The 11,735-nt window shown below is 46.1% G+C and overlaps 1 protein-coding gene and 2 pseudogenes across 1 annotated transcript; 2 read left to right on the forward strand and 1 right to left on the reverse strand.

Moving 5' to 3' along the window:
* The first annotated feature begins 195 nt into the window (after positions 1 to 195).
* On the forward strand, positions 196 to 663 carry LOC115872383 (annotated as a pseudogene).
* Positions 664 to 2,752: 2,089 nt separating this feature from the next.
* Positions 2,753 to 3,202, reverse strand: LOC101638094 (calmodulin-alpha-like). The gene has a single exon (XM_013007123.1). The coding sequence runs from the start codon at positions 3,200 to 3,202 to the stop codon at positions 2,753 to 2,755; it is 450 nt and encodes a 149-aa protein (XP_012862577.1).
* Positions 3,203 to 9,513: 6,311 nt separating this feature from the next.
* The window catches only part of LOC115872377, a 15,701-nt pseudogene continuing 13,479 nt past the window's right edge, over positions 9,514 to 11,735 (forward strand).

The raw sequence follows: 11,735 nt of genomic DNA on the forward strand, positions 1-11,735 counted from the left end.
AGGGAGGGGAAAAATGAGCTGATGCCAGGGGCTTAAGTGGAGAGCCAATGTTTTGAGAATGATGAGAGCAATGAATGTACAAATGTGCTTTACACAATTGATGTATGTATGGATTGTGATAAGAGTTGAATGAGCCCCTAATAAAACGATTTTTTTAAAAAAAGCACAGGAGCCTAGGAGACGCTTTTTATGAAGATGGAGCTGAAGGCAAAGATGAAAGCCCCTGCCCCCCACCTCCAAATTGAGACCAAAGCAAAGTCGTTAAAGGCTGAAAGGCATCCACAGCCACAAATAATAAGAGCTTCACATCACCGATAATAATAAGATCCTCACATCACCGACCTTCCGGCAGCCCAAGACCTGAGGCTAAGATGGCAGCCAAAGGGCCATGGAAGAGCATCCCCAGGAGAAACAAGCTTAACTACTATGCCATCATCAAGACCAGAGTCTGTCATGAAGCAGATCGAAGATAACAACACACTTGTGTTCATTGTGCATGTCAATTCCAACAAGTACCAGATCAAACAGGCTGTGAAGAAGCTCTATGACACTGATGTAGTCAAGGTCAACATCTTAATTAGACCTGATGGCAAGAAGGAATATGTCCCACTGACTCCTGACTATGACGATTTAGATCTTACCCACAAAACTGGAATCATCTGAACTGAGTCCAGTTAGCTAATACTAAATATAAACTTTTTCAATACATTAAAAACAGAAGATGTACAGCCAGAATGCTCCTTGGAAGCAAGGATGGAAAAACTGTGTCTCACATACTTTGGACATATTATGACAGACCAGTCCCTGGAAAAGGAACATCATGCTTGGTAAAGTAGCGGGGCAGTAGAGGAAGACCATTGTGGTAGTTACATAATCTCTTGTCAACTTCAGGATTAAGAATGAAAGGGAAGAGGTTAGCCTGTCAATCAGGTCACAGGTTGATGACCTCCTTTGGAGGCACGATAGAGATAAATAGCTCAGTGGAGGCCAGTCTCTCTCTCTCTCTCTCTCTCTTCTCTTACTCCTTCACCTTCCCATGGAGCCATGCCGATGGCAGCCAGAGGCCTGGAGATGCTTCCACCACTACTGGAGCCATAAGACTTTCTACCCACTGGCCTGTGATCTTCCTTCATTTGGCATCATTGCATGTGCTGGGTGAGTCTGAAGAGGAATTTATGGACTAGTATTGGACATATGGGCTAATATTGGACTTATGAACTTGATCTGAAGTGGGCTGGGTTATTTTCTTAATATACAATTGCTCTTTGATATAAAGTTCTCTCACACAAATATGAGTGTCTGGATTTGTTTCTGAGGACTAAAAACCATCAATAAGATATATATTGACACATGGCTGCAACAATGGGCTCAAACATAAGAGCAATCATGAAGCACAGAAAACAAGTGTTTTGTTCTATTGCACATGGGGTCAGGTCGCTGTGAATCAGAACCAAATCTACGGTATCTAACATTGGTTTTCCATTGACTTTAATCACGAAGTAGTGCTAAAGGATGTCATAAGGAATCTCCTGTATCCTAAACACATTCTTCTTCACTTCCACCATGTCCTATCAGTTGGGGTTCCCCTTGGTAATCAGAATCAATTACACCACCTAATACAGTTAACTTCCTTCTTTGCCAATTGATCCAGAGGCAAGAGAAGTCCAAAATAGCCAGGTGAAATTCTTAACTTCTAGTTAAATGGAAGCAATATTGTGTCTCCAAGAGAGAATATTCCTCTCTTTGAAAAAAAAGCCTTCAGACCCAGAGAGCATAGGGTGGTCAGGAAGCAAATACTTTTCAAGTATGCCACTAGGGGTAATGGTGAGCAGTGTACCTTTTCTGTGGTAAACTGAGGACTTGGTTGAGTGTATTTGGCCTTATTTCTATGCTCACACCAGCCCTGTTTTGAAAAAGATCTCCATTGTTCCAAGATAGAACTGTTTTCTAATACACACTCTCCAGACTGAAAATGCACCACCACCCCTCCCAGAATAGCCCTCCATTACAGAGAAGTCATAAAGGAGCTACCATAAAAGATGTCTCTTACCTGTGTCTGGCTGTTCACTATGCTTGAAGGTTACCTGTAGATAAGAGCAATCAGGTTCTGTAGCCCAACCCACCCTAAAATATAGCAAACCCTCTTCTGACATCTCTTGCTGATACTGATGATAGATTACTCCCCCCCCCCCCCCAGGAGGTTACGGGTGTCTGACGTCAACGAGCACTAGGTCAAGATGACTCATCTCATTGCTTGTTCATTATGTTACCTGCTTATGATATGACCCGTTGACTAGATAATATGTTCGCTGTATGACGTGCATGTCTTTTGAAAGATCTGTAAGCCCCATTACATATACCATTGGAAAATACAATACATTCACTTTCTTGGTCCTGACATAGGAACAAGGAGCCCCTGTGCCCCGCGTCTGTCTGTCTTTATTATTTTCCATAATTGCAAAGTCGATCCTAAGGATCCATTCAACTGTTGGGGACCAACACATTTCCACACCTTGATTCCCAGTACTGTGAATTTTAGCTATTGGAGAAACAGCACTATACTTGTTTAGAGCAGATACAGCTTCTTAGCATTGTCCCAGTCCTGCAAGGTACTTTTTGACATTCCGTTTTGCTGCCCACAAACAATGAATAAATGAACTTTTTTTTTTTTTTCAAGAGGGAAGTAAAAGATTCCATTTGATTCTTGGGGGGCGGGGGGGGGGGGGGGGATAAAGGAGTTGAAGGTAGGTCCTCATTTTAAAATCATCCTCCGTACGAATTCTTCATAGTTGACTTCTCCGTTGCCGTCTATGTCTGCTTCTGTGATCATTTCATTTATTTCTTCGTCTGTTAGTTTTTCTCCTAAGTTGGTCATGACGTGGCGCAGCTCGGCCACACTGATGAGGCCACGGCCATCCTTGTCAAAGATTCGGAATGCCCTGCGGATTTCTTCTTCGCTGTCCGTGTCTTTCATTTTTCGAGCCATCACGGTCAAAAACCCTGGGAAATCAATGGTGCCTTGACCCTCGGCGTCCACCTCGTTGGCCATATCCTGCAGCTCAGCTTCGGTTGGGTTGTGACCCAGGGACCTCAGGACAGTTCCAAACTCCTTTCTTGTGATGGAGCCGTCGCCATCTTTATCGATTAGGGAGAAAGCCTCCCTGAACTCGGCAATCTGCTCTTCGGTCAGCTGATCGGCCATGGTGCCGGTGGAGAGAGGAGGCGCGGGGGGCGAGGGGCAGTCCAGCGCAGGGGCAGGGATGGCGGCGTCTCTGCTTAGAGCGCCGGGCGCGCGCGGCGGGCACTGTGTGGTCACCTCCTGCGCGCTGCGCAGGCCACGCCCCCCGCCCCGCCCCCCTTTAAATGGACTTTTTCATGGTCTCAGGGTCTAAACATCCGGATTCAGCGTTGCCGTTGTAGGGGAAGGTTTTCTCTCTTTGTCACATCCAGGGAAAGGGCTTTGTCTATTGACGGCTTCTGAGACTTCCCATCTTCACGTGGCCGGCCTTTATCGATCCTCAGGCGTGTTGGCTTCTCTGTGCCTAAACTGTGGGTTTTATATCTCAGAGGCAGATGATTTGTTATGCCCTATACTGAGAGGATCTTCGTAACGTAAAAAGAAAATCCTATTCCCAAATGGGATTATATTCATAAATACAGGGATTTCAATTTAACAACACATAAGTAGAGGCTTCAAAAAAAGGAATGGAAAAATGGAACTAAAAAATAATTTTAAAATGTTTAAATGCAGTTTTTGAAGCGCCCCCACCCACCCACCCTCAGCCCCCAGTCGTTGGGGAATACAATTCCCAGTAGCCCTGGTGGTGTAGTGGGTTGCTACATTGGGCTACTAATGGCAAGGTCAGCAGTTTGAAACCACCAGCTACACTGAGGGAAAAAGATGAGGCTTTCTACTCTCTCAAGAGTTACAGTCTCATAAACCCACAGGGACAATTCTACTCTGTCCTATAGACTCAAAATCTACTCAGTAGCAGTGAGGGTTGCAGCATTAATGCAGTTCCTCATGTTGTGGTGAACCCCCCCTAACCATACAATTATTTTCGTTGATTCTTCATAACTGTAATTTTGCTAGTTATGAATCATAATGTAAATATCTGATATGCAGAATGTATTTTCATCGTTACAAATTGAACATAATTAAAGCATAGTAATTAATCACAAAACAATATATAATTATATATTGTGAAATATTTATTTCTAAAGACAAAGAAATGAAATTTTGTCTTGAAGCATGATGTAGCATGGGTAACCATCTTCACGCCGGGTACTCGTATGTGGGTGTATCTGCATGTGGGCAGACCTGCCTGGAGATGGATAGAGGAGCAGTGTCTTGGGTCCTAAGCCCATCGGAAATATGTGTTGTCCGATGGTCTTAGGCGACCCCTGTGAAAGGGGTTGTGACCCACAGGGAGAGAACTGCTGCCCTAGATGAACACCTGGATGTCCCCACCCCAGTACCTAACGTGGGAAATAGCTTTCAGTGCTTGCACAGGGAAGCAAGCAGGCAAGAGTTCCCTCTATGCCTCTAGTAACTCTACAGAGGAGGTGGAGAGCTTTCCCTCACATGCCTCCATGGCATCATAGAGGAGGGATCCAAGGGGTCTACCTTCTGTCTATATCACCCACCCCCAGGACATGTAGGCCTCTTTGTTGTTGTTAGATGCCACTGAGTGGGTGCTGATTCACAGCGAACCCATCCATGTACAGCACAGTGGAACACTTCTCAGTCTTGCGTCATCCCCACAATAGTTGTTTAGCTTGAGCTCCATTTCATTGAGGACCCTCCTCGTCAGCAAGCATGGCATCCTGCTCTAGGTAGCATGTCCAAAGTACAAGAAGTGAAGAATTGTATTCTGGTGGGCTATACATTTCTTGTGAGTTTCAGTTCCTGGGCTGTCGTCCATAGGGGAACTAGCTCAGAACCCAGGTGGTTTATTACAGTCCAGAGATAAGCCACACTCACACATACACACCAGAGCAGCCACAAGAGTCACTCCAAAAGAGATGAAGCAGGTCACCGCTCGTGAGTTAGAGGACACCTTAGGCACAGAAAAGGTAACACGTTGCTCTGGAGGCGAAGTGGGTAACCCCTCTTCTCGAGCTGAGGGAAGATGTTGTCCAGGGGGAATGCTTCTAGCTTTTATATGGGACTTTCAAAGGGGTGGGGGTTGCCACTCTCCAGATGGCCAGACAACTTTCTCATCTGTTCCTCAGTTTGTTCCTGGGTCTCATACATCGGGTCTTTCCGCTTTATCTGGGGTGCTGCTTTGAGTCAGCACATCTAAGAATGATCTTCGGGTACAATCCTGTCCCAAGCTGGGGCCTGGCTTCAAGGTAGAAGGTATTTACCAAGCTAGTTCTTACAGTCTTGTTTGTCACTTGTTTCACAGGGTCCTTTGTTCGTTCCCTTAGCAGAAGTCCCTGCCTGTCCCTATCACTTCTGCTCTGTGTGCTCCACTGAGCACCATAGCTAAGGAGACCGCGAGTCCTTCACTCAGCTCCTTTTAGACCCTAAAGCCAGTAGTAGCTCAAGCTATACTTCCACCAGAGGCAGAAGTGCTCAGACAGGGATGTGGCTTGTCACCTAGGCTCTGACCACCCAAGAATGGGATTGTCTTATACATTGGCACCAACCCAAACCAACTTGTTAGGGAAGTCATTGTAACCATGGTAATAAGCCTTACTAACTTTGGGGTCAGAGAGAGCTCCACTGAATCCCCGTAGGTGACCTTAAAGAGTTACACACTTCTTTCATTTCAATGTGGAGCCTGGGTGGTGTGGTGGTTATCCAATGGGCTGCTAACTGCAAGGTCAGCAGTTTGAGACTACCAGCAGTTCCACAGAAGAAAGACACAATTTTCTTTTCCCATAAAGAGTTATAGTCTTGAAAACTCACGGGGCAGTTCTATCCTGTCCTATGAGTCAGCATTGACTCAGTGGTAGTGAGTTTGAGCTTGGTTTCTCGTGTCAACATAGTGCAGTTCAGAAATGAGGTCTTCATACAAAAATTGACATTATGCAAAGAGGATTGGGATTTCTCCTTATGTTTTTTCAATCATTTTATTGGGGGCTCATACAGCTCTTATCACAATCCATACATCCATTCATTGTGTCAGGCACATTTTTACTTTGGTTACCATCATCATTCTCAAACCATTTTCTTTCTACTTGAGCCCTTGGTATCAGCTCCTCATTTTCCCCCTTCCATCCCCCACCCTCCCTGATGTTTTTGACGGGCAAGAAGATTAGGGAAAAAAGCATTGTCTCCACCGAAAGCCTATGCTAAATAAAAGTTAGCTGGTCCTGCCACAAATACAGGGGTTTGGAAGAAATCAGGCACATATTAGAGGCCTTTGAAGGCAACGTAAGGTGGTTTTGCCAACAGAAAGAAAGAAAGAAGGCAAAGGCAGAAAATAATTTTAAAGGTTTATTTCAGAGCTCCTGGGTGAGGTCCCCAGTTGGGGACATGTGAAGTGGTGCTGTCTGGGACAGAGAGGAAGGGTTTATAGTACTAGTCTGAGGCAAAGGCAATTGAGGATGTCCATTGCAGCCTGGCTGTTTTGCAAGGGAGCTGTTGGGCACCCTTGCGCACTGTCGTCAGGGTGTTGCCCCACTGGCCCCCACAGCTGTTCCCATTTCTGCCTAACAGGAAAAGGCTCAAAACAAATGTACAAATGTGCTTGACACAATGGATGGATGGGTGGATTGTGGTAAGAGTTGTATGAGCCCCCAGTAAAGTGATTTTTTTTAAAAAGAAGTCCACAAGTATCTCTACCTTCTACCTTAAGTTTAGAACAATGTCGGGCACCACCACGTATTCCTTTCCGGAGGCTATCCTTTATTCCTGCTCTTACTTTAAGTATTCATAAGCCTCTTACCACAGTTTTTTGTTTTGTTTTTTTTAAACAATGTGTGCTGGTCCAAGTAGACTAAAGAAACAAATTCACACTCTATGTGTATGAGAGAGAGCTTTATGTACAAGACCAATTGCACATTGAGAAAACATCCCAGCCCAGATCAAGTCCATACGTCTGATATTAGCCCCTATGTCAGACACCAATCTATAAAGTCCTCTACAGACCCATGAAACTCATGCAATGACACTGAATGCAGGAAGATCGCAGGTCAATGGGTGGATCCGGTGGCATTGTAAGCATCGCAGCGCTGGCAGGGGTCTCCATGTGACTTCTCTGGTTCCGGGGGTCTAGCTCTATCAGCCTCTCTCCATGTGTCTTCTCCACATGGATCTTCTCTCCATGTGTCTTTTCCACATGGATGTCTCGCAGGGAGTGAGCAGAGAGAGAGAACGTCTCCTACCTTCAAGAAGGAATACCAGAGTTCCCAGAATCCTCAAGAGAAGGCCATGCCCAAACAGAGGACTCATTGGCTCTGACCTGATTGACAGGCTAGACTCTACTCCTTCACTCTGAATCCTCAAATTGACACCAGATTATGTAACTATCACACCACGGAAGCCCATTTCTTCTTTCCTTTAAGCACAGATTACATCACGTGGCAGGAGTCTCTGAGTGGTACAAAGGGTAAATGTTTGAGGCTGCTAACCCTGAGGTGCCTTGGAAGAAAATTCTAGCGATCTGCTTCTGAGAACTCAAACATCGAAAACCCTGTGGAGCACAGTCCTACTCTGAAACACCAAGGTGTCCCTCAATCAGAATCAATGGGTGGCAATCCTTTTGTTTGTTATGTTTTTGTTTTTTCATAGTAAGTGGCCGAGCCAGTGCTCAGAGGTCACCTTTGCTGCCCATCTGCCCTCAAACACTTCCTTCAGGAGGATTTGTCGGTAGAAACTCTTCCTGGCATGTTTGCTGCGGAATCTCCTGGCATTGCTAATCCCTGAGCTCTCTCCTTTACTGTTGCAATGTTTTCTAACTTCAACTTGTTTAAATGGTCTTCCTCTACTTCTATTTTCTATCTTAGTCTGATTTTGTTTTAGGTTTTTCTCTCTCAAGACTCAAAGTTTAAAAGGACAAATGGGGCAATTGTCTGTGTGGGTGACTCCAACTTCTGTGAAAGCTAGAGGTAGCACAGAAATAGTCACAACAAGAGGCCACTTGTCTAAAATAATCCATAAAACTAAGACCCAAAGATCTCTGTCCCAAGAATTGCAAGTCCCGTTGTTAAGTTTCTGGAATGGGGTACCTCGGTTCTTGCTTCGCTGTGCTGAAAGAATTCGCATGGCAGAAGCACTTTTTATAAACGAAGTGACTTTTATGAGAAGGGAAGTTATCGGTATTACAGTCTCAAAAAGCGATCGCTGTTTCTGGAAAGCATACAAGGCCATGCAGGAACCGCAGGGAGTTCTCAACTGAAGGCAGAAAATCCAGGCGGAAAGAATACAGGTACACGAGCATGAAACCGCGTTTTCAGAACCAAGAAATCCCAGGGGCCAAGAGAGAGGCCTGAGAAGAAGCTTCGGCCCGGGCCGAGTGGCTCGTGTGCACATTCCCACGCTCTGCCTGCCAGGCGCAGCCTGCAGACTGGTATGACTCACTGGTGGGGGAGGCGGGGTTGAGAGTATTGGCTGATCTTACTGGCTGAGTTTAAGCTCACCTGGGTGATGCCGTGGTCTAGGTGGAGGCTAGGTTTTGTTTCACCTGCGCTTAGGTGGTCCTAGTCTGCGCATGCTCAGTTTGGATCTTTCCATAGGTATCGAATGGGTGCCGGATTTCTTTCCAACCCCTTTGTTGTGGCCATTTGATTTGAAGGCATTGGGAGACATTGCGTCCCGCTTCTGGCTACCTAACACAATGCGGTATGTGTCTATCCCACAGCGGCTGCAGGACTCTCCCATTTTTAAATGTATCTTTGCTGGACTGGATGGTTGTCATGGTTTCTGACATTCAGATGCTGTGGGGCGAATTTCTATAACACAACAAAGCCTTGAACTTTCTTTACAAAAGAGAAAACCAAAGAAAAAGTAAAGTTTTTGAATTAAAATGTTGTTGAATAATAGTACATGTGCCAAATAAAGGGTCCAGCGGGAATGCTAAGGTTTGAGCCATCCCCACCTCCTCCAGACGGCTCACCTGCCCCCTCGCTTCACCTTTCTGCTGGTGCCAAGGCCAATGGCAGGAAGCACGGGCTCCTTTTAGACATGATCATTTATCTCTGTCCCAAAAGTTTTTTAACCAGGGATTCCTCTGTTCGCTCCCTCTGACTTTCTTCGCCTCCTCATGCGGCTGCATGTCTGTCCCTCTGTCTCTTCCTCTCTCTAGCACTCCCTTTCTGACTTTTGGCTATTCTCTCTTTACCCTCCTTCCAATCTCCCCCCTCACCCTACACCCTTGGCTCTCATTCCATTCTAAACACCCGGGCAGGTCGTTAATGTTAATACAACCTGTTAATTAAAAGTCCCCCTCTGGGGCTCTGGGTCTGCTTCCTTTGATTCCCATTCTACCAGTGTGTTGTTGGAAGAAGTACAACCAGAGTGTTCCTTAGAAGTGGGGATGATAAGACTTTGTCTCAGGAGCTATGGGTATGTTCTCAAGAGGCTTCCGGCCCCGAGAGAAGGATTTTAGCTTGGTAAGATGGAGGATTCGTGGAAAAGAGGAAGGCCCTGTAATGAAGGGAAATGGGGGTGGGCACATCTGGCCTCAGCTGACTTCCCTGTTGCCACGAGGCAGTAGTCAGACAAGCCTCCATGGGCCATCCTTCGTTACCTATTCTGACACCAAGCATTCCTCCCACGTCACTCTACTTCTATGCTGGGCTTGACCATTTGTTGCAATGGCATACCCAACTCACAGACAATGCTCACAGTTAAAGAGAGTTTAGTAGGAGAGTTGATCGGTTACCTCAGGTCAGGATCAGCAAACAGTCAGGACACAGTATTGGTCTCCATAACCAGGAGTCAAATCTCTCACTGCTTCTCGGCTACGTGATGCGGTAACCACGTTTCTCTTCAATTCTGAGTCTCTTGGCCTTCACCTCCATGGGCCAGGAAGGCAGCCCGCTTGTCATTCTGACCCACATTACACAGCCTTGGGCCAGGTAAAGAGAAAGGATCCCATAGTCTCGGTGCCGCTCCTCTGAGTCTCTGTGGCACCATCAATGATGCCTCTGGTCTCCGCGGCTTCTGCCACTTCAGACAAAGAGCTCGAAGGCGCTCTTCCAAGGTCCTCCAGGATTCTCTTTACTGTTGTTTCAAAGATGGCTCGTTCTTTTAGCTGTGGGATGGTACAGGAAATTGGCCAGTCCATTCTATGTTATACATGCTCTGTTTGCATTGTCCCACCCAATCAAGCCAAGGATAGAAGAGTCATATTTAAAATTTCACTCCACCACAGACTCTCAATGAGAGGGACTGACACAGTGGCTACAATAATATGCTCAATCATAGCAAGAATTGTGAGGATAATATTGGGCTAGACAGTGTTTTATTCTATTATATATAAGGTCTCTCTGAATCAGAAGGGATCTAATGGCATCTAACAACAATATACATATAAAGCCTCCTCTTTCTCCTGCTGGGAGGCTAGTGGTTTCAAACTGCTGACCCCAAGAAATCACCCACTCCATCCCCACGGCTCCATTCAGAACCATATAAGATCATATATTTATCAATTCATCATGTCCCCATCACTGCCATGTAATCATTTTCCTTATTTTGGAATGAATGATAAAAATCTAGGGAGGGTTAAAAACAAGACCAGAAGGCAGGACAATGATTTTGGCCTTTCAATTGCTGATCCTGGGGCAGGAACCAAAACAATGCTTTCTTTGGTGGTTTCCACAGCAGGAGGAGAAGTTGTCTTGGGTCCTCCTGAAGATGCATCCTCATCTAGCTTTGTGCTCTACCTTATGTCGAATGGAACAGCTCATCTAGTTCGTCTCCATGACCAATTCTGTTATAGAGCCAGCTGCGAAGGTTGCATGACTATCTACATTAATGATTAAGAGGCGGGCATCTATTCCAGCAGATTAGGATCCGGGCCTCCCACATTTGTGAGCAGGATTCGAATCTTCCCTGAGGACTCTGGAGGGAGGGTGGTAGGAGGAAGTGCCTTCCCAAAAGGTTCTTCCACGTGACTCCAGCTTTCCACAAGCGTCAACACTTGTGGCCTTGTGCACATCAAGTATCTAGGTGGAGTGAAGAAATAAGCTTGCTCTTGCCCCAATGTAAACCTTCCCTTGAGAAGGTCATATACAACCTGCCTCTTTAACATAACCACTGCTTTTCCAACCTTTCAGGTGTGGGCAGCCGCCAGGGAACAGTGGCTCACCCTCTCCCGGAATCAGCTAGGGATTTGAGGAAGGAGCCTCGCTTTCGAAAGGGTTGTTACACGTTTGTCTGGTCCTTTCTTTAGTTGTGTTAGCATATCTCTTACCGTAAATGTAACATCAATGAGGAAGACCGGGCTGATGTGTAAGCATCTGAATGGGTGGATTCTGGGGCTTTCCTGCCCTGGTGGCCCTTGGCGAGTCTTCCAAGGATGGATGGGTCTGTAGAGCGGCTGCACCGATTTCCTCTGTGGGGAAAGAGAAGCGGGCACAGCCTTTTTGTGTGTGAGATGGCTACAAGGTGGACCAAGGATAGACTTTCTCAGAGCCAAGGAGCTGCTTCACGGGAGGGGTACCAAAGACCCACCTGGAACTCCCCTCTGAAGGACAGGTGGTACTGGGGAAGCTGCTCCTGGTGATTACTTTCCAACCTCTTACTCTGCTTGCTTCTGGCTTTGAATGTGGCTGTTTGC

Source organism: Echinops telfairi, unplaced genomic scaffold, assembly GCF_000313985.2.
Source record: "Echinops telfairi isolate 266 unplaced genomic scaffold, ASM31398v2 ScPeMD7_7424;HRSCAF=8462, whole genome shotgun sequence".
NCBI classification, from domain to species: Eukaryota; Metazoa; Chordata; class Mammalia; order Afrosoricida; family Tenrecidae; genus Echinops; species Echinops telfairi.

Bases quoted from the DNA above. Each gene is read 5' to 3' on its own strand.
- LOC101638094 (XM_013007123.1), bottom strand. From the start codon at position 3,202: ATGGCCGATCAGCTGACCGAAGAGCAGATTGCCGAGTTCAGGGAGGCT.